The 27,671-nt window shown below is 41.0% G+C and overlaps 1 protein-coding gene across 1 annotated transcript; it reads left to right on the top strand.

Moving 5' to 3' along the window:
• The first annotated feature begins 472 nt into the window (after positions 1-472).
• Positions 473-27,458, top strand: si:dkeyp-97e7.9 (DEP domain-containing mTOR-interacting protein). Its single transcript, XM_017719178.2, has 9 exons — positions 473-561; positions 1,029-1,207; positions 2,481-2,604; positions 6,712-6,890; positions 7,874-8,071; positions 18,603-18,716; positions 19,949-20,019; positions 20,123-20,227; positions 27,166-27,458. The coding sequence occupies exons 1-9, from the start codon at positions 473-475 to the stop codon at positions 27,289-27,291; spliced, it is 1,185 nt and encodes a 394-aa protein (XP_017574667.2). The 3' UTR covers positions 27,292-27,458.
• Positions 27,459-27,671: the final 213 nt, after the last annotated feature.

Genomic DNA, 27,671 nt, shown 5'->3' with positions numbered 1-27,671 from the left:
ACCACTTTACATTGTTTATTAGTGAACTAATTTTTATGCATTTAATTTAGGGCCAGTTTTGAGATTAAGTCTCAGCCTAGACTAAAAGGAATTTCTAGTGATGATCCACCATTGGCTCTGGGCAGACAAGAAAGAACAGATGAAATATTGCAATGTTCAGTGTCCAATTTTAATAGGTTTACATGTCCAGGCCCTAATGTTTTATATAATATCTTTATTTAACATTTACAATTTTTGTAAACCCAGGGGCTTTGGTAAAGAAATATACTGTTTTTTAGCAGGCTAGTAAAGCAGCTTGAAGCTGATTTCATTTGAGAAAAAAAAAACATGCAGTGAGGTGAAAGTGTGTTCTCGTTTGCAATGTTTTCACCTTTCTGAAGAACAGCTGCCTACATTCAATGGCTGTTTACTAAACACAGAAACAGTATTAAAGGGAAAACAGTTCAGACCTGAGAGAGGACAAGAGAGGAATATGGAGGGGATTAGCAGTGTTAGCATTAGCACCCAAGTTATGAGCAGACAGCACAAAGCAGAAGCTATGATTGCAGGAGAACAACTCCGGTATGATTTTAACATTTATACAATATTTAATACATAAACAGTGGCTTCTCAGGGATATTTTTATGTGTGCCATTTGATGATCAGTTGTTATATTGTCTATTTTATTATTGAAAACAAAATAATCATGAAATAACTGTAATTTGTTTTGGTTCATTGTAATTATTTTCCCTTTTTATTGCCATTGCCATTTGCCTTGGGGCCCATGCCACAGGGCTAGCAAACAAGCAAATTACAGTGTGATTGTTTTCTTCCTTCAAAGTGTCCTTTTTTCCACACTGGCTACTAAAAATTAATGTTCAGATTACATGGTATTGAATGAAAATCATTGTATCATCAGTCCCTAGCCTAGATCAGCATCTATTCCACTGTGTTGTAAAATTATTATTTTGTGTGTGTGTGTGTGTGTGTGTGTGTGTGTGTGTGTGTGTGTGTGTGTGTGTGTGTGTGTGTGTGTGTGTGTGTGTTAGATTGCGTCTGCATTTCGGAAAGCTGATAAAGGACCGGCGGGTCCACCTGAGAACATACCCAAACTGCTTTGTAGCGCAGGAGCTGGTGGACTGGCTGACCGTTCACAAGGAAGTGCCAGACCGGGACACTGCAGTTAAAGTGATGCAGCGATTAATGGACCATGACATCATACACCACGGTATAAATGATCAAACTAATAAAGGAAATTGCAACACAATCTAAAAGTTAGTTTTTTTAGTTAATAATTTAAAATTTTTTATATTTTTTTTACAAGCATCCTATATATCTCTGTTACAAATGAAAATGTAAACTTTCAAACATCTACGTACTGAGCAATTTAGCCAAAACACAGTAAGAGTGAGTGCAACTGTTATTCTCTAAGTGGGATAGTCTTACAAGCTAAACAGCCTACAAAATGGTACAAAATGACTTCGAGCAGGGGTTCATAACTCTGGTCCTGGAGTGCCAGTGTCCTGCAATTTGATGACTTCCAACACACCAAATTACACTTATCTGTTAATTGCTAGGCTAAATAGGTGTGTTTGAGCAGGGAAACCTCCAGAATGTGCTGAGCAATGGTCCTCCAGCACCAGAGTTGTGCACCCCTGACTTAGAATAAAATCCTGTTACATTAACTTACACTGACAGTTAAGAAAGTTTTTTTCTTTCTGCTTTCTGAAGTTTTGTTCTGACTGTGACAATATATTGTTTGAGCCAAAAAAATGTTTGAACCTAAACATATCAAAATATATCCATCAATAAAAATGTAATCACTGAAAACAGACTGTGTCATGCACTGGTAAATGTATTCTGAGTAGAAAGGCGTTGAGACAGGGCAACAAAAGGCTGGTAAAGTTGTGTAATGCTAAAAAAAAAACGTGGTGATTGATTAGCAACAGGTCAGCAACGTGATTAGATATAAAAAGAGCATTCTAGAGAGGCTAAGTCTTTCAGAAGTAAAGATGAGGAGGGGTTCACCACTCTGTGAAAGACTGCGTGAGCAAATAGTGCAACAAATTAAAAGATGAAATTGAATGTATTGTATTTACATATATAGCAAGTTTGGTGAATTGATGAATAAAAGCTTCAAAAACATTTACTGTTTAAAGTTTATATGGAGATGTATGGTCACTGGCTACTCTCAATGACTATATAAAATAGGTGTGAGTTCTGCAACATATAAATACAACTCATCAAAATAAGAGTTACTTTCCTGGTACAAAAACAGTCTTTAGGTTCAACCTTGAGAAATATGTGTTCACTTGCTTTCAGACATTGACAGTGCTATAGGAATACAATAAGATGACCAAATGTATATTCTACTTGAATGTGTTTATGTACATAAAATATCTATGCTAGTTTCCCCTGTGCTTCCCTCTCCCTTACAATTAGAGAAATTACTGTAAATTTAGAAGAAGTGCATTTTTTTTGTTTTTCATGTCTCCCAATAGTGTGTGATAAATGGCCAAAGTTCAAAGATGCAAAGTTGCTTTACCGTTTCCGCAAGGATGATGGAACATTCCCTTTCAGCATTGAGGAGAAAGTCTTCATGCGTGGACAGAGTTTATACGAACAGTAATGTTTTTTATCCTAATATTGTTCCCTTTATTAATCTATATGAATAGTAAGCTTTTCTTTTAATTACACATTGTTCACATTATTCATCTATATGAATGTATACAGTGCATCCGGAAAGTATTCACAGCGCTTCACTTTTTCCACATTTTGTTTTGTTACAGCCTTATTCCAAATTTAATTATATTAATCTTTTTCCTCAAAATTCTACACAAAATACCCCATTGTGACCATGTGAAAAAAGTTTTCTCGAGAGTTTTGAAAATGTATTAAAATTAAAAAACAAAGAAATCATATTTACATAAGTATTCACAGCCTTTGCCATGAAGCTCAAAATTGAGCTCAGGTGCATCCTGTTTCCACTGATCATCCTTGAGATGTTTCTACAGCTTAAATGGAGTCCACCTGTGGTTGATTGGACATGATTTGGAAAGGCACACACCTGTCTATATAAGGTCCCACAGTTGACTGCATGTCAGAGCGCAAACACCAAGCATGAAGTCAAAGGAATTGTCTGTAGACCTCCGAGACAAAATTGTCTCGAGGCACAAATCTGGGGAAGGATACAGAAAAATTACTGCTGCGTTGAAGGTCCCAATGAGCACAGTGGCCTCCATCATTCGTAAATGGAAGAAGTTCGGAACCACCAGGACTCTTCCTAGAGCTGGCCGGCCGTCTAAATTGAGCGATCGGGGGAGAAGGGCCTTGGTCAGGGAGGTGACCAAGAACCCAATGATCACTCTGTCAGAGCTCCAGCGTTCCTCCGTGGAGAGAGGAGAACCTTGCAGAAGGACAACCATCTCTGCAGCAATCCACCAATCAGGCCTGTATGGCAGAGTGGCCAGGCGAAAGCCACTCCTTAGTAAAAGGCACAAGGCAGCCCGTCTGGAATTTGCAAAAAGGCACCTGAAGGACTCTCAGACCATGAGAAACAAAATTCTCTGGTCTGATGAGACAAAGATTGAACTCTTTGGTGTGAATGCCAGGCGTCATGTTTGGAGGAAACCAGGCACTGCTCATCACGAGGCCAATACCATCCCTACAGTCAAGCATGGTGGTGGCAGCATCATGCTATGGGGATGTTTCTCAGCAGCAGGAACTGGCAGACTAGTCAGGATAGAGGGAAAGATGAATGCCGCAATGTACAGAGACATCCTGGATAAAAACCTGCTCCAGAGCGCTCTTGACCTCAGACTGGGGCGACGGTTCATTTTTCAGCAGGACAACGATCCGAAGCACACAGCCAAGATCTCAAAGCAGTGGCTTCAGGACCACTCTGTGAATGTCCTGGAGTGGCCCAGCCAGAGCCCAGACTTGAATCCGATTGAACATCTCTGGAGAGATCTGAAAATGGCTGTGCACAGACGTCTCCCATCCAACCTGATGGAGCTTCAGAGGTACTGCAAAGAAGAATGGGCAAAACTGCCTAAAGATAGGTGTGCCAAGCTTGTGGCATCATATTCAAAAAGACTTGAGGCTGTAGTTGCTGCCAAAGGTGGTTCTACAAAGTATTAAGCAAAGGCTGTGAATACTTATGTAAATATGATTTCGTTGTTTTTTAATTTTAATAAATTTTCAAAACTCTCGAGAAAACGTTTTTCACATGGTCACAATGGGGTATTTTGTGTAGAATTTAGAGGAAAAAGATTAATTTAATTCAATTTGGAATAAGGCTGTAACAAAACAAAATGTGGAAAAAGTGAAGCGCTGTGAATACTTTCCGGATGCACTGTATATAAGATGTATATATTACTGATATTTCTGTTATTCATCTACAACCCCATTTATAAAAAAAGTTGGGATGCTGTGCAAAATGTAAATAAAAACAAAATGCAATAATGTGCAAATCATTTAAACCCTATATTTAATTGAAAGTAGTACAAAGACATATCAAATGTTGAAACTGAGAAATTGCATTTTTGTTTTTTTAAATATATGCCCATTTTGAATTTGATGCCAACAACACGTTCCAAACAAGTTGAGACAGGGCAACAAAAGGCTGGTAAAGATGTGAAATGCTAAAAACAAACATGTGGTGATTGATTAGCAACAGGTCAGTAACGTGATTGGATATAAAAAGAGCATTCTAGGCTGAGTCAGAAGTAAAGATGAGGGGTTCACCACTCTGTGAAAGACTGCATGAGCAAATGCAACAATTTAAGAATAACATTTCTCAACATAAAATAGCGAAGAATTTTTTCTTTTTATCATCTACAGTACATAACAACATTAAAAGATTCATAGAATCTTGAAAAAACCTCTGTATGCAATGGTCAAGGCTAAAAACCAGTATTTGGCCATGATCATTGGGCCCTCAGGTGGCACTGCATTAAAAACAGACATGATTCTATAGAGGAGATCACTGCATGGGCTCAGTACCACTTCTGAAAACCACTACCTATGAAAACAGTTCATCATAGTCCACAAATGCAAGTTGACACTCTAAAATACAAAGAAGAAACCATATATAAACAGGATCCAGGAATGCTGCCACTTTCTCTGAGCTCAAGCTAATTTAAAATGGACTGAGGGGAAGTGGAAAATTGTCCTGTTGTCCAATGAATAAACATTTGAAATTCTTTTCGGAAATCATGGATGCTGTGCTCTCTGGCATAGAGACCACTCAGCTTGTTATCAGTGCACAGTTCAAAAGCCAGTATTCATGATGGTATAGGGATGCATTAGTGCACATGGCATGGGTGACCTCCACATCTGTGAAGGCACCATTAATGCTGAACAATAGATACAAGTTTGAGCAAAATATACTGCCATCCAGATGGCATCTTTTTCAGGGAACACCTTGCTTATTTCAGCATGACAATGTAAAACCACATTCTGCATGTATTCTGCAGTGCAAACCTGTCACGCATTGAAAACGGATTTAGTGCATAACTAAATAAAAAATATGACAAATAATCCCCCAAACTGTTGAGCAGCTGAAATCCTATATCAAACAAGAATGGGAAAACATTTAATTATCAAAACTACAGCAATGGTTAGTTCCCAAACACTTATAGAGTGTTGTTAAAATAAGAGGTGCTGAAACACAGTGGTAAACATGCCCCTGTCCCTTTTTTGGAATGTGTTGTTGGCATCAAATTCAAAATGGGCATACATTTTTCAAAAAACAATACAATTTCTCAGTTTCAACATTTGATAAATGAAAAATATGTTTTTTGTGATTTGCAGATCATTGCATTCTATTTTTATTTACATTCTGTATACTGTCCCAACTTTTTTGGAAATGGGGTTGTATATGTAACAGTAAGACTTTCTCTTCTTGTACATTGAACAAGGTGCTGTATGTTCCAAACAATGATTATATATACAGTCGGTGTTTGAAGGGCATAGACAGTATCTGATGAAGTTTTGACAATAATGGAAAATGAGGGCTGTAATGGCTGTAGTATAACACTTTAGTCCATGTTATGTTATGTTATGCTGAGTGTCATAAATGGCATAGAGAATTGGCCTTTCCTGCCTGTTTTACAGAACTTTACAGATTGTTCTACTAAACAAGATATAGATTGATTGTAGTTTTTTGAAAATGTTATTTGGGTCTTCAGGAATAAATATCTGGTTGATACTCTAAGCAAAATGTTAACCAGCCTTAGCTGTGTCAGTGCTGCTAGCTAGCTAAGTGAGCATTGTAGCCTACTTCACTCGCTACTGTAGTATGGCTCGTGGTAGTCTAAATGAGTTTCCTTCATTCATATTATGGGAAAACCAGACAGCACAACAATATGTTACCTCAAGTGTTATTAATAAAAATCAAGCTACTTGATGACAGTGGCAGAGAGCGACACACAGAGTTTTGGCTAGCTTACAATGCTTAAACAGCTTATACTGAATGTCCTGCTTAGCCTACCAGATGTTAATTCATAAAAACCTCAGTTAGACTCATGAGAAGCTTTGCATGGTCAGTCTTATTACTATAATCTTTAACACATCATATCAAATTAAAATTGGAAATGCACTATAATGAATGTTAACAGTGTTTAACAGCAACCTTGCAAGAGAAGTTACGAAAGAATGCATTTGTGAGCAGGATAGGTCAATTAGAATTATATTTTGTGTGTATTTGTTTTTCTATATGTGTGTATTCAGTCTTCTGTCGAGCAGAGAGTGTCTCCTGCAGGTGCGAGAGGAGAAGAGCATGCATTATAAACACTGTTTTGCGGGATTCCAGTTGATTGATTGGCTGCTGCAGAACGGAGAGGCAGAGAGCAGGAGCGAGGGGGTGGAATTAAGCAGGATGCTGCTGGAGCACGGCATCATCCAACATGGTGGAGCACCTAATGCAATGATACACAACAAAAATTGATAGACAACGCACACTCCTTACACAACACCACACAGACAAAAATCCTTATTAAATGGCCCATATTATGTAAAAAAAAATTTTTATATTAGTTTGATGTACTACATAAACATTGTTAAAACTTTTTAAATGCCTAGAGCAGTTCAGCCCTGCACATTCCTGCTTGGATAATGTGGAGCACTGTTACTGCAGACCTGTACCAGAATAATTGGAGTAATGGATTAAAGGTTGTTGGGGAAACAATTAAATGTTGTGCTGATCAGCTTGGAGTGCTTTTCTAAAAAAGGGCAGCCAGAGAACAGACTTCATTTACCTAGAGTGTGTCTTAAGTGTTTAATTGCACAGTGATCTGGTGACTGTGAAGACCATAACATAATTTTTACATCATTGTAATTTTCATCAAACCATTCAGTAACCCCCATGCCCTGCAGATGGGGGCATTATCATCCTGGAAGAGACCACTCTCAGTCAAACAGAAAAAGTTTAATTGTAGCAAATAGCAAATACACAGCAATGCAGAACATATTTTTAACAGTCAGGATAACGTTGTACTGATTTGCAGTGATCTTTCCTTCTAAGGCAGGGGTGTTCAATTACAGTTTGGTGATTCCCCAAATTAATTCATCTGATTTAACCAACATTTAGATCTTTTCCCTTTTGCCACCTTGATCCAAATTGGAGGTCATTAAGTTGTTTAATTAAGTATTATTAGTTGTATTATTATTGAGTATTATGCATTATTTTTGTTTGTGCTTTTAACACATTTATAACACAACTTTGTGTTAAATGTCTGAAGATAACACAAGCACACAACATGTCTATGATGGAGTGTGGTAAAGAAACTAAAGTTTATTTTCGATAAACTGCATATCACTACAGCAATGTTTCTATACTATGTTTGACATACTCTCTCTATCTGTGATTCCCCAACTTGTCTCATCTCTACAGTCTCTCTGAAGCATCATTTCTTTGACAGCGGGTTGCTGTATCAGTTCTGTGTGAATTTCCGCCGACGCCGGCGACTGGCACAGCTGATCGAGGTGGAACGAGACGGTGAGGTCATGATCCCCATGGAAGACCAAGCGGATAGTCCATTCATCCTGCGTACGACTCCCCCTCCTGGCAGAAATACAAACTTCCTCTCTGGTAATGTAGTTGCTCAACTCATTGACCTGCAGTTGGTACACATTTGTACCCAGTTCCTAAAACACCTAACCACAGAATGCAAGGTACCTGGATGGACATCCAGCGCAAATGTGAAATATCTGGTGGGCTTTAGAGCTAGGTTAGGTTATCAGTGGTTTCACTAGATATTTATGGATAGGAGACTACTACAGGGGTCTGGGGGCATGCTCCCAGTTCAACATTAATTTTTAAAGTAGCAATAGACCAAGTTGACACAGAGGTCTGTCTTTCAAATAAAATGATATGTTTTTGATTTTCTAAGTGAAAATATGTTAGCATTAACATTTTAATGCACATTTACTGTTTATTTGCTGAATTTAACCTAGCTATGAGGACACCAAAGTCCAGACCTCAGTAGTTTTAGAAAGATTTCTTCATGTATCTACATTCATGAGATTTCACATGGAAAAAGCACTGTCCTAATAATGATGTAGCTTCCTCAGGGGTGTAGCCATAGGCAGGCCTCTTTAAGCCTGGGCCTACCCAGACTGATCACAATCAAATAGGGAAATATTTTTTAAGATGCACTATTTAAAATAGCTGCTATGTCCAATCATATAATTATACTCAATTATACTAATACGTATTATAATCAAATTATACTCTAAGCAACTGATGGATTCCACTACTGCCTCAAGCCATCAGTTCATTATCAGCAGCGCATCATGTTCATGTGAGGACACCCAGATCCTCTGAAGTTTCTGAAGCATTTTATGAGCTTCAGTGAGGAAACAGTGGCGAGACTACTCAATCAGCAGTGACTGGTTTTCAGCTGACCTTAGAACAGCTATGATTTGAACGAGATGCAACAGTAATGATAGCCAGAACAATCTGTGACTTTACAAGATGCAGCATACATACTATAGGCTAACATACAACATAGCTAAGATAAAAGAGAAAGTTTCAAGGGGGAATTAACAGATTCTGATTGTAAAATGCAACCCCCATAGCTCATTTTTTATTTGGACCACTCGTAAAGTTGCTGCTAAATCAAGTTAAAGTTTCAAGTCAAAGTTTATTTATATAGAACTATTTACAACAGGTGTTGCCACAAAGCAGCTACATAGAAAAATCTGGGTCCAAACCTAAACTTAATAGTTTCTCAGTTGCATCAGGCATCTGTAAAAAACAATGGTGTCACGATTGATCCCAAACTGTTCTTTGATTCACATATAACCAATAATACTAGAATAGCTTTTCTAAGTCAGCATACTTTGAATCCTAGCACATGCTCAGTTTAGGCTACAAGTTCTGTAGTTGCTTTATTACACATTACACAAGAAATTAATGGTAGTTCAAGGTTGTATTGTGTTGCCTACTCATAACATAATACAACCAGATTAAGAAAGTTAACTGTTAACTGGCATATTATTGACACAACATCATGAAAGGTAATTCAGAAATCAGCAGTTACATTTGGCTGTATTATGTCTGGTTAAGTGAATGAGTAGCTACCTTTCTGTTAGCTGGGGTTTGGCAGAGACTGGCTTTTATAAAGATTTGTTATTGTATGCTTTTTCAGTAGGTAGAGTGCAAAACAAACAAGCACTGAAACCGAGAAAATGAGAATCAAAGTCAGTTTAGTTACTGTGTGATATCGGCCACTTTTCTGCAAGATGGACTGCATTTAAATGTTGAGCCTTGTTATGGCCCTGACTTTAACATTCTGAAAAACAATAAACAAATGTAGCCTATGCAATTTTTTTGACATATTATATGTTTCTTCTCAATATGATAAACTCAGCAAAAAATTTTAAATTGTGCACTAAAATAGCTAGAAAACTTAATTGTATAATGTCTTCACCTATTTTTATTTAGAAAATCAACAAAACATGTCATTTGACGGTGGGTGTTCAAACTTTTCTATACAACTGTAAATATCTTACAACAAACACAGATGAAGAAAAGGAAAAAAAGCCAAGCAATGCTATTGCCTCTCTTTATAATAAGTAGCTGATCCTAAATATGTTATTAAAAAATACATAAATTATAGATTGGTACAGTCTCAGCTGGTGCTGTTAGAATCAGTGTGGTTTTGTTCTCTGGTTTTACTTCCATGTTAAAGAAACTAGTTGACAGTATTTTATGGTAATAGTGACATTTTACAGCACAAATTTATATTTTCCCAATCAAATTTTATGTAGATTTGTCAAAGAGGATATATACAGGGATTAAACTTTCTACAAGTTTAGTATTATTTTCAACTGAGAGCTTAAACAATTCCTTTTCTTTCTCGATCATTAACCTCCTTCAGACCAGATTGTTTCTATCCTTCTCCTTGCCTATGTTTAGTATCACAATATTTTTTTTATGATTTACAAGAACTCCAAGAGTAATGAATGATTAGTTCAAACTTTTGTTTGAAGTAGCAAAAATCTCACCAAACCGGCCTTCAATGGAGATGCCACATTTTAATTTCTATTTACAGACTAAGGAACTGAGAGATATAAAACTGCATTATTATCAATGCTGGGTGACCTTTTGATTCACAGTAAATTATAGTAAACAAGAATATACAGGATGGTTAATGCCATGGTTGAACAAGCATCGCTAAAGTGTCCTCCTTAAGAGAGGTAAAAACAAGAAAAAGTGACCTACTGACTTCCCTTCAAATGGGAAAAATTTTGTGCCCTCTAGGGTGCCTCTTCATGTAATAAATTATGATGATGTGCTCTCTGTGCCCTTCTAGTGGAGAAAATGTGATGGAGTGCCCTATATGATGCCTTTCCAAAGTCTATGTGTGTGTGTGGTGTTCCGTATGGAAGCCCTTTCAATAAAAAGGGTGTCATTATGCCCTTTGTGCTGCCCCTTCAAAACAGTATCCCAAAGGGTGCCCTTTCTAGCAAAGAAAATGGGATATAGGGTACTCCTACATGTGAGAAAACATAGCGAAGTGCCAAATTAGGTGCTCCTCTAGTGGCCCCCAGTGGATAAAATGTGATGTAGCATTCTAAAGGGTGTCCCTTCATGCGTAAGAATGTGGGGAAGATTCCTTATGGATAACCCTCCAGTGGAAAAAATGTCATGTGATGCCTATAAGTACTCCTGCTTTGTTTCCCGGAAAACCTGCAGCCACATCGGCCCTTTTTGGATAAGATTGGACACCCCTGCCCTACAATCTCCCCTATAATGTTGCCTCTAAGGCAGGCTTTGGGTTCCATGATGATGTTGTTGTCAAAAGATAAGATAAGATTTTAACTTTATCTCTCAAACCCTGCTTACATACACTGTATGGCTGTTAACAAATCTTCATTTTTGCAAGGAGCCTAAAAGTTAGGCTAATATCTAACATTTTGATGTAATCTCATCTGCACTGCACTCATCTTTTTTATTTTTCAGTGTACCCTTAAGATTAGATTCTGTTAGGTCAACTGTATTTGACAGTAAAAGACAAATAAAATTTTTGCCAATGATGACACAAAAGTTTACAATACTCAGTTTACAATACTCAACGTTTTCAATTTTAGTCACACACAAGCTAAAATATTCAGATGTCAGAGGGGAACCATGGCATCCTACTACAGTATGTGATGTAAATAACACAGCAAGCTTTCGTTGATGTTAAAGAGTTTTGCCAAAGATGCATTACTGAACAATGTATGAGCACTATGAGTGCTTTTATAGATAGCTGTATTACATTTTTTTGCCTAGATGCCTAGCTATGGAGCTAGCTACCAGGTATCTTGCTTATAGTATCTCACAAAAGTGAGTACACCCCTCACATTTCTGCAAATATTGCATTATATATTTTCATGGGACAACACTATAGAAATGAAACTGGGATATAACTTAAAGTATTCAGTGTACAGCTTGTATAGCAGTGTAGATTTACTGTCCTCTGAAAGTAACTCAACTCACAGCCATTAATGTCTAAATAGCTGGCAACAAAAGTGAGTACACCTCACAGTGAACATGTCCCAATTGTGCCCAACTGTGTTGTTGTCCTGCCCTGGTGTCATGTGACTCTTTAGAGTTACAAGGTTCCAGGTGTGAATGGGGAGCAGGGCTATTAAATTTGGGGTTTTTGGTGCAATCACTCATACTGGCCACTGGATATTCAACATGGCACCTTGTGGCAAAGAACTCTCTAAGGATGTGAGAAATAGAATTGCTGCCCTCCACAAAGATGGCTTAGGCTATAAGAAGATTGCTAACACCCTGAAACTGAGCTATAGTATGGTGGCCAAGGTCCAACATGGTTTTCCAGGACAGGTTCACATGGAACAGGCCTCACCAGAGTTGACCAAAGAAGTTAAGTCCACGTCAGTGCCTGTCAGTGCTTAGACCATGCGACGCACAATGCATCAACTCAGTCTGCATAGCCGTCGTCCCACAAGAAAGCCTGCAAACAGTTTGCTGAAGACAAGCAGTCCAAGAACATGGATTACTGGAATGATATCCTGTGGTCTGACAAGAGCAAGATAAACTTGTTTGGCTCAGATGGTGTCCAGCATGTGCAGTGGCGCCCTGGTGAGGAGTACTGAGACATCTGTCTCTTGCCTACAGTCAAGTATGGTGCTGGTAGTATCATGGTCTGGGGCTGCATGAGTGCTGCTGACACTGGGGATCTTCTTCTTTCCTTTGCGGTTTATGTCCCGCTTGGTGCGGGGTCCGCTTTTCGGCATGCCTTCTTCCATTTCTTACGATTGAGGGCATCCTCAGAGCTGACGTTGACGGTCTTCATATCCTGTACGATAGTGTCCATCCACGACTTTTTGGGTCAAACTCTTGGCCTGTTGCCACCCGGGTCCATTCGCAGGGCCCTTCTGGCCACTGACTCCTCCTCGCTGCGAATAACATGGCCATACCATCGGAGCCTGGATTCACGCATCTTGTCTGTGATGGGTGCCACGCCCCACCTTTTCCTGATGTGCTCGTTTGTCAATCTATCCAGGCAGGTTAGACCTAAAGGCCACCTGAGCATCTTCATTTCCATGGTATTCATGGCCTGCTCGTGTTTGGTTGTGGCTGGCCAACACTCTGACCCCGTAGAGTGCCACCGGGCGCACCACCAACTTGTAGATTTTGGCCTTCAAGTAGATGGGCATTCTCTTGTCAAAGAGAACTCCAGTAACCTGCCGCCAATTCATCCATGCTGCGTTGATCCTTGCTCTGACAACTGGCAACGTGTCGCAGTCGGATGTGACAACGGACCCGAGGTATTTGAAATGGTTGACCTTGTTTAGGGGGTGGCCATCAACGGAGATGAGGAGACCATGTGCACCGTCTTTGTTCTTTTCTCTATGTTTTCCCATGAGTAACCGAACTGCATGGATGGCGTCAGTGGTTCCACGACCCTTGACTAAGCTGCATTGCTTTGGCGGGATCGTCACCACCTGGCGGATGCACTTGTCCAGGACCTGTTCGAAGATTTTCATAGCGTGGCATGAATCGGCTGATAATTTATACATTCAGTGGCATCCCCCTTGCCCTTCCAGATAGGCACTGTGATGCTCGTTGTCCAGGCTTTGGGAGGTGTGTCTTCGGCCACGATCCGGTTGAAGAGGGCTGTGAGGAATGCGACCCAGCCTTCAACCATCAGCTTCCATGCTTCGGTTGGGATGTCATCGGATCCGGTGGCTTTCCCGTTTTTCATTTTCTTAAGCGCATTTTGAACTTCCACTGTGGTGATCGGCTTGACAGGCCCGGTGACTGGGTCTGCGTGTACTATTGGTGGGTGCGGGAATTTGTTGTTGCTGATTCCGGCAAAGTAGGTTGACCATCTATATCCTTAGGGTTCCAAAGGACTTGTCCATCGGGACCCTTGATCTGCACAACATGTTTTGTGTTGACTTCTAGCACCACGCGGTGGCGTGCTTTGGCAAGTCTGTAGATGCTGTTTGCTCCTTCGGGGGTGTCTAGCTGGTCGTACATGTCTTGGTAGTGTCAGCTCTTTGCGGATGCTACCGCTCGTTTAGCTGCCAATTTAAGGAAGCGGTACTGACTGAAATCTTCAGGCATCCACGTGCGCCACCAGGTCTTAAAGGCCAGCTTCTTTGCCTTTATTGCCTCTTGAAACCTCCTGGTGTAGGTGACTAGATGCGATGGCCACTTCTTGAAGAATGTGTAGGTGATGGCCAGGTCGTGAGTTTCCGCACAGTCCAGAATGCGTTGGGCTTTGTAGTTTCGATCACCGAGGCCCCGTCCGCCCTGGCATTGCGGGTAACCGTCTCTGTCCGCTCCCACATGACCGTTCAAGTCACCTCCAACTAGGATGTGTTCTCCAGGGGCAGTTTCTCGTATAACCTCATCGAGTTTCTCCCAGAAGCTGTCTTTCTCTTCATCGCTGCAGCCAGTCTGTGGCGCACAGCAGCTGACTACGTTGATTGCAACCGTTCCCAAGTCGATTCTGATGGCCATCCGGTCGGACGTTCTGTTCAACATGTACAGGCACTGGAGGAGGGGCTGGTTGATAGCTTTAGCCACTCCGTTCTTGGTTGGCTTCTCTCCGCAGTAGAACAGATTAAATCCCTCTCCGATCTCTACTGCCTTGCTGCCAGCCCACTTGCATTCTTGTACTCAGGCCACGTCGACATTCCGGTTCTTCAGGGCCTGGGCCAGCTCTCAACTGCGTCCAGTCAGTGTTCCGACGTTGATTGTTCCAAATCGCAAATGGACTAACTTCTTTAGCCCGTCTCGTCCATGGGCAGGTAGCCCTAGCTCACTGTTCGCGTCGCTCGGGCGCCGTGCGTCGCCTCCGGGGAACGCTCTAGTATGCTGATCTAAATGTTGTGAAGACATACTCATGAAGATACGATGAGACCAACACCGTTAGCCAAGTCCTGAAGGCCTTGTTTCCAACCGGCACCGTGTGGAGGTGGTGTATGGCTTTAGCCAGCCATATATATGTTGTTTTTATTTCTTTTGCTTATTCATACTGTGAATTTTTTGTAATGGCTAAAATAGGTGGCTTGTCTGCTACCTAACTATCTCTTTTCTTACCTTGTAAGTAAACCTTAAGGTACCTAGCTGGCAAGAAAAAGCTAGCAAGAGTAAAAAATGATTTTGACCAAATATTAAAAATATTTTGATATTTGAAATAAATTTGAAATTTATTTAGCTTAAATCCATTTTGGAAATTCACTGTTTCACTCTGTATATTGTACTTTTTCAATAAGGCAATCAACATTGCTTTTCAGAGCAAGGCGCACCAGAGACTCTTCCTCTAGTCCTATGAGGGGGACCTAATATTGGTCCTGCAAATCTACCACAATGAAGAGTTCTCTACACCATGTTCTATCATGGTGTAGAGAGGAAGAGAAATGGAGTAGGGATAATCCTAAAGGAACAGCTTGGGAAAAGTGTTCTGGATGTAAAGAGAGTGTCAGACAGGATCATGAGCCTGAAGTTGGAGGTTGATGGTGTAATTTTGAATGTGGTCAGTTCATGTGCACCACAGGTTGGTTGTCAGAGGAGAAAGAGGAATTTTGGAGTAAGATGGATGAAGTGGTAGATGTTATCCCTAGAGAGGAGAGATTGGTGATTGGTGCAGACTTCAATGGACATGTTGGTGAAGGCAACAGAGGGGATGAAGAGGTGCTGGGTATGTATGGTGTGAAAGACAGAAATGCGGAAGGTCAGATGGTTGTAGATTTTGCAAAGAGAATAGAAATGGCTGTGGTGAACACGTATTTTCAGAAGAGGGAAGAACACAGGGTGACATACAAGAGTGGAGGGAGGTGCACCCAGGTGGATTATATCCTTAGCAGGAGATGCCACCTAAAGGAGATTGGAGGTTGTAAAGTGGTGCCAGGGGAAAGTGTAGCAAGGCAGTATAGGGTGGTTGTCTATAGAATGAGATTAGAATCAAAGAAGAGGAAGAGAGTGAAAACAGAGCCAAAGATTAGATGGTGGAAGCTGAAGGAGGAGGATGGTTTCAGGCAATTCAGGGAAAAATTGCAACAGGCCCTTGGGGGCAGTGAGGAGCTACCTGAGGACTGGGAAACTACAGCTAAGGTGGTGAGAGAAACTTGCAAGAATGTGTTGGGTGTTTCATCTGGTCAGAGGAAAGAAGACAAGGAAAGTTGGTGGTGGAATGAGGAAGTCCAGGAGAGTATTCAGAAGAAGAAGGCAGCTAAGAAAAAGTGGGATAACCAGAGAGATGAAGGAAGTAGGCAGGAGTACTGTGAAGCTAGTCGCATAGCGAAAAGAATGGTGGCAAAGGCAAAGGCTCAGGCCTATGATGAGCTGTATGAGAGGCTGGACAGTAAAGAAGGAGTAAAGGACTTGTATCATTTGGCTAAACATAATAAACAAAAAAACAAAATAGAGCTGGAAAGGATGTACAGCAGGTTAGGGTGATAAAGGATAGAAAGGGAGATGTACTAGTGAGTGAACAGAGAGGTGTTGAGTAGATGGAAGGAGTACTTTGAAGAACTAATGAATGAGGAAAAAGAGGAGGACAGGGGGGGGGGTAGTGGATCAGGAAGTGCAGAAAATTAGTAAAGTGGAAGTGAGGGCAGCTTTAAAAGGGATGAAGAATGGAAAGGCAGTTGGTCCAGATGACATACCTGTGGATGTATGGAGATGTTTAGGAGAGAAGGCAGTGGACTTTTTAACCAGGTTGCTTAACAAAATCCTGGAGAGTGAGAGGATGCCTGATGAGAGGTCGTAAAGCTGTATGACTTCAAATATCTTGGGTCAACCATCCAGAGCAATGGACAGTGTAGAAAAGAGGTGAAGAAGAGGGTGCAGGCAGGATGGAGTGGGTGGAGACGGGTGTCAGGGCTGATGTGTGACAGAAGGATAGCAGCAAGAGTGAATGGGAAGGTTTACAAGACAGTAGTGCGTCCTGCTATGATGTATGGTTTGGAGACTGTGGCTCTGTCTAAAAGACAGGAGGCTGAGCTGGAGGTGGTGGAGATGAAGATGCTGAGATTTTCGTTGGAAGTGACAAGGCTGGACAAGATTAGAAATGAGCAGATCAGAGGGACAGTGAAGGTGGAGCAGTTTGGAGATAAAGCCAGAGAGGCCAGGTTGAGATGGTTTGGACATGTGTTGAGGAGGAATAGTGGATATATTGGGCAAAGAATGTTGGAGATGGAGCTGCCGGGTAGAAGGAGAAGAGGTAGACCTCAGAGGAGGTTTATGGATGTAGTTAAGGTGGACATGGAGATGGTTGGTGTGAAAGTAGAGGAGGCAATGGATAGGGCAAGATGGAGGCAGATGATCCGCTGTGGCGACCCCTAAAGGGAGCAGCCAAAAGAAGAAGAAGAATATGCAACAGAAAATAGTCAGCTGCCTAAAAATACACTCTTTAAATGCAATGTGTCCCTGTGAAATGCATTTATAGCCTATTGCTGAAAGCAGTGCAAAGAAAATAGTGGCATCAGGGGCTGTCCTTCTATAAAACAACAGCAAGTGAGCATTCAAATGTAGTATGGCAAAGCATTCAGGATGTCTGAACTGAAAATGGTAAATGTGCACATCAAGTCATAACATAAGCAAACCACTGGCTTATCAGAGAATAGTTTGAGACTAAAATTATGAGTTTCATTGCTATGCTATTGTGTTTGGCAGATCAGTTTTAACTGCCAACTTGATAAGTCTATGTACCTAGTGTTGTACTGGTGTTGATTGATGATTGTTTGATATCAGGTGACTGCTGATAGAAGTAGCAGGATGAATTATGAAGTTTAAGGAGCTTTACTTTCTGCTCAAATTCAATCAAATGCTGCAAAACTGGTCGAAAGGTTTCACAGTAAATTATAGATGGATAATGACCCAAAACCTACCACAAAAGCAACAATAACTTCTTAAGGCATAGATATTGAATAAACACATTTCTTAAATGGTAAAGTAAGTCATCTGACCTCACCTCAATTGAACATGCTTTTCACTTTTCACTTATTTATAATTATGTTGCTTTGTCCAGTTACAGTGGAGCCTGTGAAAACTGAAGGAGTTATTAATAAAAGGTTGTAATTCCTAAACAGCTCACTTTTTTCATTGTGTACACTTCAGTTCCATCTTGATTGCTTCTTTTCAGATCCAGTATGGTGGTGTACAGAAGCAATATTACAAAAACAAAAAATATTCCAAATATTTATGGACCTAACTGTACATTCACAGGAACACTAGCTTGCAACAAAAAAAAACCCTGAAAGCTTGACTGAAGTAATGGAGGATAACTGAATGATTGCTAAGCAAATTAAAACAATGAATGATCAAATTTGCCCCAGTTTGCAGTAGAGCTATGAGGTTAATGTAACCAAGTATTACAAGTTTACACACCTCCAATTAGCATGGCCCAAACAGTGTGCACATGTACCTTAAACTATGTCACTTTGTCAAGTAATCTACGCTTGTTTATGTGGTTTCTGAAACTGTATGACTTTCTTATTTGCAAAAATGACAAAAATATATTGCCATTGCATAGCCTAAAAACAGCAGTATCAGCTGTCTTGAAAAAAGATGATAGCCTGATTTGTCCATACTTTTTTATGTTTTTGTAGATTTAACATACTTTAACATTCTCTTCCCTCCCCTGCAGATGAAGCCACAAATGATGTAACTTTTGGTGGACAGCACAGTATTCTGACACATCAGCTTCACAACTCCAATTCAGTCTACACTGCTCCTGGGGTCAGATACAACCCTAAATCAGGTCTGCTTTTAGGACAATGGAGGACATTCACAAATGTATTTTAACCCTTACACCTTAACCTTAACTTGTAACTCCCTTCCAACCTTTTAGATTTTTTTCAGATAAGTGGCAAACAAATGGTCTAATGCTGAAAATATTTTTATTATTAATTATTTTAAAATTCAGTCACTTAAAGGTTAAAAATTGACCCATTGGAATAGTTGAACGCCACACATTTAAGAATTACATATACAAGCATTTGAAAGTTGATCAGTGCATTTCGGGATTAAACACCCATGTATTAGAGAGTAGAGATAGCATTTCCAAATTGAGAGGGGGGTTTATGAATCTGTAAAATCATGTAAAAAATCTAGCGTGAGGGATCACACACTCACAGTGTGTGATATCATGTTGTCAGCTGTATATTTCTTCCTGTGGGGAAGCAGAGCATTTGAGTAATCTGAGCATGATAGCCTATTTTAGCACTCTTTACTTGAAAGCTGAAGCTTTATAATTTTTTGAAGAAAAACACTGGATCCATATCAGCTGATACTCAATGTTTTAACATTGGTATCAGTACTGGTATCAGAAAAGTGGCATTGAGCCATCCAAGAATTTAAAGATCCATGAATTTAAGGGTTAAATACTGATTGATGAATACAGTAAGTAAAATAAACTACATAAATATCTATGTTACTTTAAAGCCTGTGCATTCCAGACTTATTTATGCGTTAAACAACTATGTATTTAAGGATTATGCACTCATGCTTTTAAAGGCCACATAATCATGAGAAACCAAAATTTCCTTGCTTTTTTTAAAAAAGGGTTTGATGTACTATGTTATATCAACTTTCAGAATGTACCATACATGCCCCAGTTCCTACAGTGCATAGTTACACTAAACTGCAAAAAAGCATGTTTTGATTTTGTTGTTTAAGTGATGTCATGAAACTGATTTATTTACATATTTCTGCCTATTCTGCCTACACCCTAAATTGCTTTTTCACTAATGCACAACACCCTATCAGTGTTAAAGAAACAGTAAAACAAAAACAGCCTGTTAATTCAAATTGATTAAAAGAGAAAAAAAGAAACATGTAAATCATCTATCCTTTAAGAGTTAGTGCAATAAAAAAATATTCAGTAACATTCTGTAATGCCTTATTTACAATATTCTTGAAAGCACATCTGAGCCTGTAACAGCACTGAAAGTTTTTGTTGCTTAGGTTGAACTGTTGTGTGTTTATCAACAGTACTGAAACGGGATGTAACGTGTGAGGAATTACTGTCCCCTGGCGCTCCGTACATTAAAAAAGTGCTTACTGTGAGTTCGTCTCATACACAAGCACAGCATAAAAAATGAAAGAATTAACAACTAGTACAAGTTACCTCTTCAATTCATTCATATGTGTTTGCTTACTGTAAAGATCCTGGGGGACACTCTGGGCTGGGGCTTTGTGGTGCGAGGGAAATCGCCTTGTTATGTGCAAGCTGTGGATCCAGGAAGCCCTGCTGCAGCAGCAGGAATTAAGGTGATCACATAAACACTAACCATGGATGCTTAATTCCAATCCATTGCAGTGGGGTCCAAGGGCATACACTCACCAGCCACTTTATTAGGTATAGTAAAAGGTTGGACCCCCTTTTGCCTTCAGAACTGCCTTAATTCTTCATGGTATACTTTCAACAAGGTGTTGGAAACATTTCTCAGAGATTTTGCTTGGTTATTTGAGTTACTGTTGCCTTTCTATCATCTCGAACCAGTCTGCCCATTCTCCTCTGACTTCTCACATCAACACGGCATTTTCGTCCACAAAACTGCCTCTCACTGGGTATTTTCTCTTTTTCTGACCATTCTCTGTAAACCCTAGAGATGGTTTTGCGTGAAAATCCCAGTAGATCAGCAGTTTCTGAAATACTCAGACCAGCCCCTCTGGCACCAACATCCATGTCACGTTCAAAGTAATTTAATTCACCTTTCTTCCCCATTCTGAAGCTCGGTTTGCACTTCAGCAAGTTGTCTTGACCACCACTACATGCCTACATGCATTAAGTTGTGCATGCATTAGCCATGTAATTGGCTAATTAGCTATTTGTGTTAACAAGCAATTGAACAGGTGTACCTAATATAGTGGCCAGTGAGTGTAGGTGTGGACTCATATGACCTGGACTTGGATCCCAACTCAAGTCACAAATTTGATGACTTAAGACTTGACTCAACAAAATCGAGATTAACATGTGACTCAACTCTCACTTGAACACAAATGACTCGGAGAGAAATTGTGGTGTTTCAGTAGCAAGACATATAATTACACATAAACTTACATATACTATGCAGAAACATACAAAATAGACATAAATCTAATCATAAGTTAAAGTACAAGAGAAATAAAATGTAGTATAAACATGTATCTATTTACATATTCACATGGCATATGAGACAGATTCGCTGTATTTACAAGACAGCAGGCACTGAGCGGTATGAGGTAGTCTAACAGCACATATTATAGTGCTTATGCTTGGCTTATTTTATTTTGGAAAACAGCTGAAACATCAGAATTCAAGTTCGCCTCCCTTAAACTAGAAACTAGCAAAGCATCAACTGCATCAAAAAGCCCTCGCTCAGCCCTTAAACTCTTAATGGAGAAACGTTTGCTTTGTTCATGGTAGCAAAACAAAAGAAAGAGTGCCCTCTCTATTTGACATAACAGCTTCTGCCAGTAAAACAAGCGCAGGATTCACCAAGAGGCTGAAGTTCTTTTTATTCACCATAATGAAAATCCATCTTAAATTCCATCTTAACTGGAGCAACCCTTGGGTGATTTTGTTCAGCTTAGTCATTTTGGTTTCTGTTGCCATCTAGATTAAATTAAAACAGTTGGCTGAAATAATGTTTTTTTTTTTAATTAAACTTAATGGTACTTTTAAAATTCCTTTCATTTGCAGTGTACTACTCTTTCTGTATACCATTATGTCTGTCATGGATATCTGTGTACCATGGATTTTGTATTTTAGTTGGATAGGTTAAAAAACTATTTAAAATAAAAATGAAATAAACTAATAATAATATGTAGCCAATCACTACTAACATGCAGACATTAAAAGGTTATAATACTGTTACCATAATTAAGTGTTGAAATGGCCTTAGATTAGTTAGAAAATGCATACTGACTTGTTTAGGACTTACAGATTAAGATTTGGGATTCAACTTGAGGCTTGCTTCTCCTGACACTTGACTTGAACTTGAGACTATTTTGACATCATGAAATGGGTGTAGTGTAGGGGATAGCAGGGCACAACACATTTGTTTTTTGCTAAATAATTTTTTGCAACAATATCTTTTATACAAGCAACTCAAACATCTCTACTAAAATATTTTTGTTCAGCCAAAGTAGTGGGTGTAAATGTTACAACTTATCCCACAGGCAAAATTAATTTTAACAAACTGAGGAACTAGTCATGACAGTCTCTAAAAAGTCTGGTACAGGTGTCGGCAACATGTAGCTACAGGCTGCCTAGGGCTCTTTTACTGCCCTGCTGTGGCTTCACAGCAGAACTAAATTTGTAGGTAAAAAGAAAATAATCTGATACGTCAAATCTGCAACAAGAAACTGTCAAAGACTAAAAAGTCACAAAGCTTAACTCAGCTTCTCATTCGTATTTTCCCTGTTTCTCCTTAAATGGTGCCTGCTACACCTTGCTCAAACAAGAAACTGGCAAATGAGAAGCTGACTTAAGCCTCAATAAAAAAATATATAACATCGACAGATATTTTACAAGAAACTACTCCACTTTTGAGGAAAAATTTTCTGCCAGATGTGTGAGAAAAGTTGCTATAGCTAAGCTAAAGCTTAAAGCAGTGCAAAGCAAGTCTCTGTTTTTGTTTATATTAAATTTGTTAGTGTTACTAACACATTAGCACATGCTGAGACATATTTACAGCCAAGATGATAAAACTGACAAAATATTGTGCATTTGACTTTTAAGGACTTCTTAACATTTGGGTTGCTAATCTAGCAAAATAATGAAAACCTGAATTACTTGAGTCAAACACATTTTCCAGCCTAAATACATAAAAAATATCTGAATGTGATTATCTGTTTTTGATTCATTTGCGAATATAAAGTACCAGAAAACTATTTTAAATATGAAGTCGTATGGACCTTGTTTACTTTGGACGGTTACTTGTGACATTGTGTTACAACAAACCCTGCTGTGTGGAGGCTGTACTTTACTAAGGCTAAAGGGCTGGCTATTTTTTTTTTTCTTTTCAAAATAGTGCTATATGACAGCCACCAAAACAGTAAACACTGTTTATATGTGAATTACCATGGTTAGAGGAATTACTGAATTGTGTCTATAAACCACCTCTCCATGGATCACCACCTTATTGTGGTGGAGGGGTTTGCATGCTTGAATGATCCTAGGAGCTATGTTGTCTGGAGCAAAGCTCCTGGTAGGGTCTCCCATGGCAAACTGGTCCTAGGTGACAGGTCAGACAAAGAGTGATCCAAAATTCCCCCTATGAAAATAATGAAAGAACAGGACTTGTGTACCCTGCCCAAATCAGGGTTACCGGGGACCCACCCTGGAGCCAGGCCTGGGGGAGGGGCTCGCCAACGAGCGTCTGGTGGCCGGGCATTAACTCATGGTGCCCGGCCGGGCCCAGCCTGAAGGGGTTACATGAGTCCCCCCTCACATCGACCCATCACCAATGTGAGGGGCAGTAGTAGGGGTTCGGTGCTTTGTGGATCGGGCAGTGTCCAAAGGCGTGTGCCTTCACGTTCTGATCCTCGGTTGCTGAAACTGGCTTTTGGAACTTGGAATGTTACCTCACTGGCGGGGAAGGAGCCTGAGTTGGTGCGCGAGGTTAAGAGATACCGGCTAGATATAGTCGGGCTCACCTCAACACACAGCTTGGGCTCTGGGTCCAATCTCCTTGAGAGGGGCTGTACTTTATTCTTTTCTGGGGTTGCCCATTCTGAGAGGCGGCGGGCAGGTGTGGGCTTTCTCATAGCCCCTTGACTCAGTGCCTGTATGTTGGGGTTTTCTCCGGTAGACGAGAGGGTAGCTTCCCTACGCCTTCGGGTTGGGGAACGGGTCCTGACCGCTGTCTGTGCTTATGCTCACGTGGGCAATGACAGTGTGACCTGGAGGGGTGTGATTGGGAGGAATGGCCTCTCTGATCTGAACTCGAGTGGTGTTCAGTTTTTGGACTTCTGTGCAAACCACAGTTTGTCCATCACGAACACCATGTTTGAACACAAGGATGTCCATAAGTGCACATGGCATCAAGACACCCTAGGCCGCAGTTCAATGATTGACTTTGTAGTCGTGTCGTCGGACTTGCGGCCATGTGTTTTGGACACTCGGGTAAAGAGAGGAGCTGAGCAGTCAACTGATCACCACCTGGTGGTGAGTTGGATCAGGTGGTGGGGGAAGATGCCGGTCAGACTGGGCAAATCCAAACGTATAGTGAGGGTTTGCTGGGAACGTCTGGCAGAAGAACCTGTCAGATTGATCTTCAATTCACACCTCCGTCAGAACTTTGACCAGATATCGGGGGGAGGTGGGGGACATTGACTCAGAATGGGCCATGTTCCGCTCCTCCATTGTTGAAGCGGCTGACTGTAGCTGTGGCCGCAAGGTAGTAGGTGCCTGTCGGGGTGGCAATCCTCGAACCCGGTGGTGGACACCCCACGTGAGAGATGCCGTCAAGCTGAAGAAGGAGTCCTACCGGGCATGGTTGGCCTGTAGGTCACCAGAGGCAGCTGGCAGGTATCGACAGGCCAAGCAATCTGCGGCTTCAGTCGTCACCAAGGCAAAAACTCGGGTGTGGGAGGAGTTTGGTGAGGCCTTGGACAGTGACTTTAAGTCAGCTCCGAAAAGATTCTGGGAAACCATCAGGTGGCAAGGTTCCAGGGGTGGATGAGATCCGTCCCGAGTTCCTCAAGGCTCTGGATGTTGTGGGGCTGTCTTGGCTGACACGGCTTTTCAACATTGCGTGGACTTCGGGGGCGGTGCCACTGAATTGGCAGACTGGGGTGGTGGTGCCTCTTTTTAAAAAGGGGGACCGGAGGGTGTGTTCCAACTACAGGGGAATCACACTCATCAGCCTCCCTGGTAAGGTCTATGGAGGGGTACTGGAGAAGAGACTCCGGCTTATAGTCGAACCTCGGATTCAGGAGGAGCAACTCTTCACCCTCTCCAGGATTCTGGAGGGTTGATGGGAGTTTGCCCAACCAGTCCACATGTGCTTTGTGGATCTGGAGAAGGCATTCGACTGTGTTCCCCGGGGTATTCTGTGGGAGGTGCTTCGGGAGTACGGGGTACATGGCTCTTTGCTACGAGCCATTCAGGCCCTGTACAAACAAAGCAGGAGTTTGGTTCACATGGCCGGCAGTCAGTCAGACTCGTTCCCATTGAGAGCAGAACTCCGTCAGGGCTGCCCTTTGTCACCGATTCTATTAATAATTTTTATGGATAGAATTTCTAGGCGCAGTCAGGGGACAGAGGGTGTCCGGTCTGGTGACGTCAAGGTCACATCGCTGCTGTTTGCAGATGATGTGGTCCTATTGGGGACATCAGGCCGTGAACTTCAGATTTCGCTGGATCGGTTTGCAGCCGAGTGTGAAGCGGCCGGGATGAGAATCAGTACCTCTAAATCCGAGACCATGGTTCTCAGGCGGAAAAGGGTGGCAAGCCCTCTCTGGGTCTGGGATAAGCTCTTGCCTCAAGTGGAGGAGTTTAAGTATCTCAGGGTCTTGTTCACGAGTGATGGTACAAGGGAGCGGGAGATTGACAGGCGGATTGCTGCTGGGTCAGCAATGATGAGGGCTCTTTACCAGTCTGTTGTGGTAAAGAAAGAGCTGAGCCACAAAGCAAAGCTCTCGATTTACCGGTCAATCTATGTTCCTACCCTCACCTATGGTCATGAGCTGTGGGTAATGACCGAAAGAATAAGATCACGAATACAAGCGGCCAAAATGAGTTTCCTCCGCAGGGTGTCTGGACTCTCCTTTAGAGATAGAGTGAGAAGTTCGGTCATCCGGGAGGGACTCAGAGTAGAGCTGCTGCTTCTTCACGTCGAGAGGAGCCAGTTGAGGTGGTTCGGGCATCTGGTTAGGATGCCTCCTGGATGCCTCCCTTGTGAAGTGTCACAGGCATGTCCACCAGGGAGGAGACCCCGGGGAAGACCTAGGACACGCTGGCGTGACTATATTGCCCAGCTGGCTTGGGAGCGCCTCGGAATCCCCCCCGGAGAGCTAGTGGAAGTAGCTGGGGAAAGGGAGGTCTTGGCCTCATTGCTTAAGATGCTGCCCCCGTGACCCGAACCCCGGAGAAGTGGAAGATGATGGATGGATGGATGGATGGATGGATGGATGGATGGATGGATGGATGGATGGATGGTGTTTATAAACCAAGTAAGCCAGTGATGTGGACTTGAGTCAGTGACTCAGACTCGAGTCATCAACTCAGTGATTTGACTCTGACTGCATTTAACTGACTTGTGACTGGACTCAGACTCGAGACTTAAGACTCACAAAATTACAGCCAGAGGAAACAAACGCATGAACAAAACTGATTGAATCATAATTTGGGACTGGAATAACACTTTTTGTTTCCAACCTTACATACTGTAGTGAATTTCCATTATTATCTAGGCAACTGTAGTCATGACCTCAATATGCTCTCATTTTTCTCTTTTGCCATTGCCTCTCTTGATTTTTAATAATAATTTTAATTTAATAAGTGAGCAATTTGAAATAAATATCAAGTACTTCACAGACACTCCAGACCAACTCATCCTTTTGGAAGGACATGTATCCAAATATCCATGTAAAAGTCACTCTGGCCCTATAGCTAGACATTTAATACCATTCTTTTTGCAGCTGTCAGTTATATCAGGCTTGACATGGCTTGCTTCAAATACAAGCTTTTTAATAGTAAAGCTTTTAGAACGAAAAACAGAACAAATCACTACATGTGGTAAATACAGTCTTTAAAGGAAAGTGGCAAAACTAGCAATGGTTACCTTTAGTTGTCAGCTAATCTAGCCAGGGTTTTAGTAAATTACAGATAATTCCTTTAAAAGTTCAGATGGATTAGATAACTAATATTCTAGCTAACAAACATACTTACAAACTACAAATTAACCAGTTGTTTGTCTTGCCCTTTATTTTAAGCACTGTGTTTACTGGGTGTAGTGCTTCAGTTCTGTCCTTCAGTCTGTAGCATTTTCCATAACACAAGGTTCTTTATTTAAAACCATGTCGAACCTGACAGGTACAACTAATAACCTGTTTTGCACTTCAACTCAGACTCATACCCCAGAGACTCAAGACTAGACTTGGACATCTCTGGTGTAAGAACAGCACACTTATAATGTGGACAATACATCTATGATACAATGCCATTAATATGAAGTGTAGTGAACTCATGTTCCACTGCATCCTTCTTGTTTGTTCAGGTGCGGCAGTTTGTGTGCCGGGTGAATGGCCTCAGTGTTCTCCATTTGGATTACTGCACTCTCTCAAAGCTGGTGATGACAGGACCCCGAGTGGTAACTCTGGAGGTGATGGAGCCCCAGGACTGATACTGATTCTCATTCTCTCTCTCTCTCTCTCTCTCTCTCTCTCTCACACACACACACACAAACTGTAGTTCCCTAATGAGAGAAATGCATGGATAATTACTGATATTGACCCCTGGGCCTTGGCAATGCCATTGTCAAGCAACCTAAACTGGAGTGAAAACGTGAAACGCAACATTGAATAAATGAATGAATAAATGGATGGATGAGTTTGTGCCAAGAGCAGTATGTCTTTTACACCAAGTGGTTTTGTGTGATTTCCATTCCATTACACATTTCTGTTAAATACATCATAGCCATGGTTGAACGGATCTTTCTCAGTAGTTTAGTGTGATAAATGGCTGTTTTACTGCTGAAGTGATGAATGCGATTCTTTTTCAACT

This window comes from Pygocentrus nattereri, chromosome 21 (genome assembly GCF_015220715.1).
Source record: "Pygocentrus nattereri isolate fPygNat1 chromosome 21, fPygNat1.pri, whole genome shotgun sequence".
Lineage (NCBI taxonomy): Eukaryota > Metazoa > Chordata > Actinopteri > Characiformes > Serrasalmidae > Pygocentrus > Pygocentrus nattereri.
The sequence above is the reverse complement of the archived record's forward strand: the minus strand, read 5'-3'. Positions and strand labels throughout refer to the sequence as shown.

Bases quoted from the DNA above. Each gene is read 5' to 3' on its own strand.
- si:dkeyp-97e7.9 (XM_017719178.2), top strand. From the start codon at position 473: ATGGAGGGGATTAGCAGTGTTAGCATTAGCACCCAAGTTATGAGCAGA. The intron at 8,072-18,602 runs GTAATGTAGTTG...CCTCCCCTGCAG, and splicing joins AAATACAAACTTCCTCTCTG to ATGAAGCCACAAATGATGTA. The intron at 20,020-20,122 runs GTGAGTTCGTCT...CTTACTGTAAAG, and splicing joins ACATTAAAAAAGTGCTTACT to ATCCTGGGGGACACTCTGGG.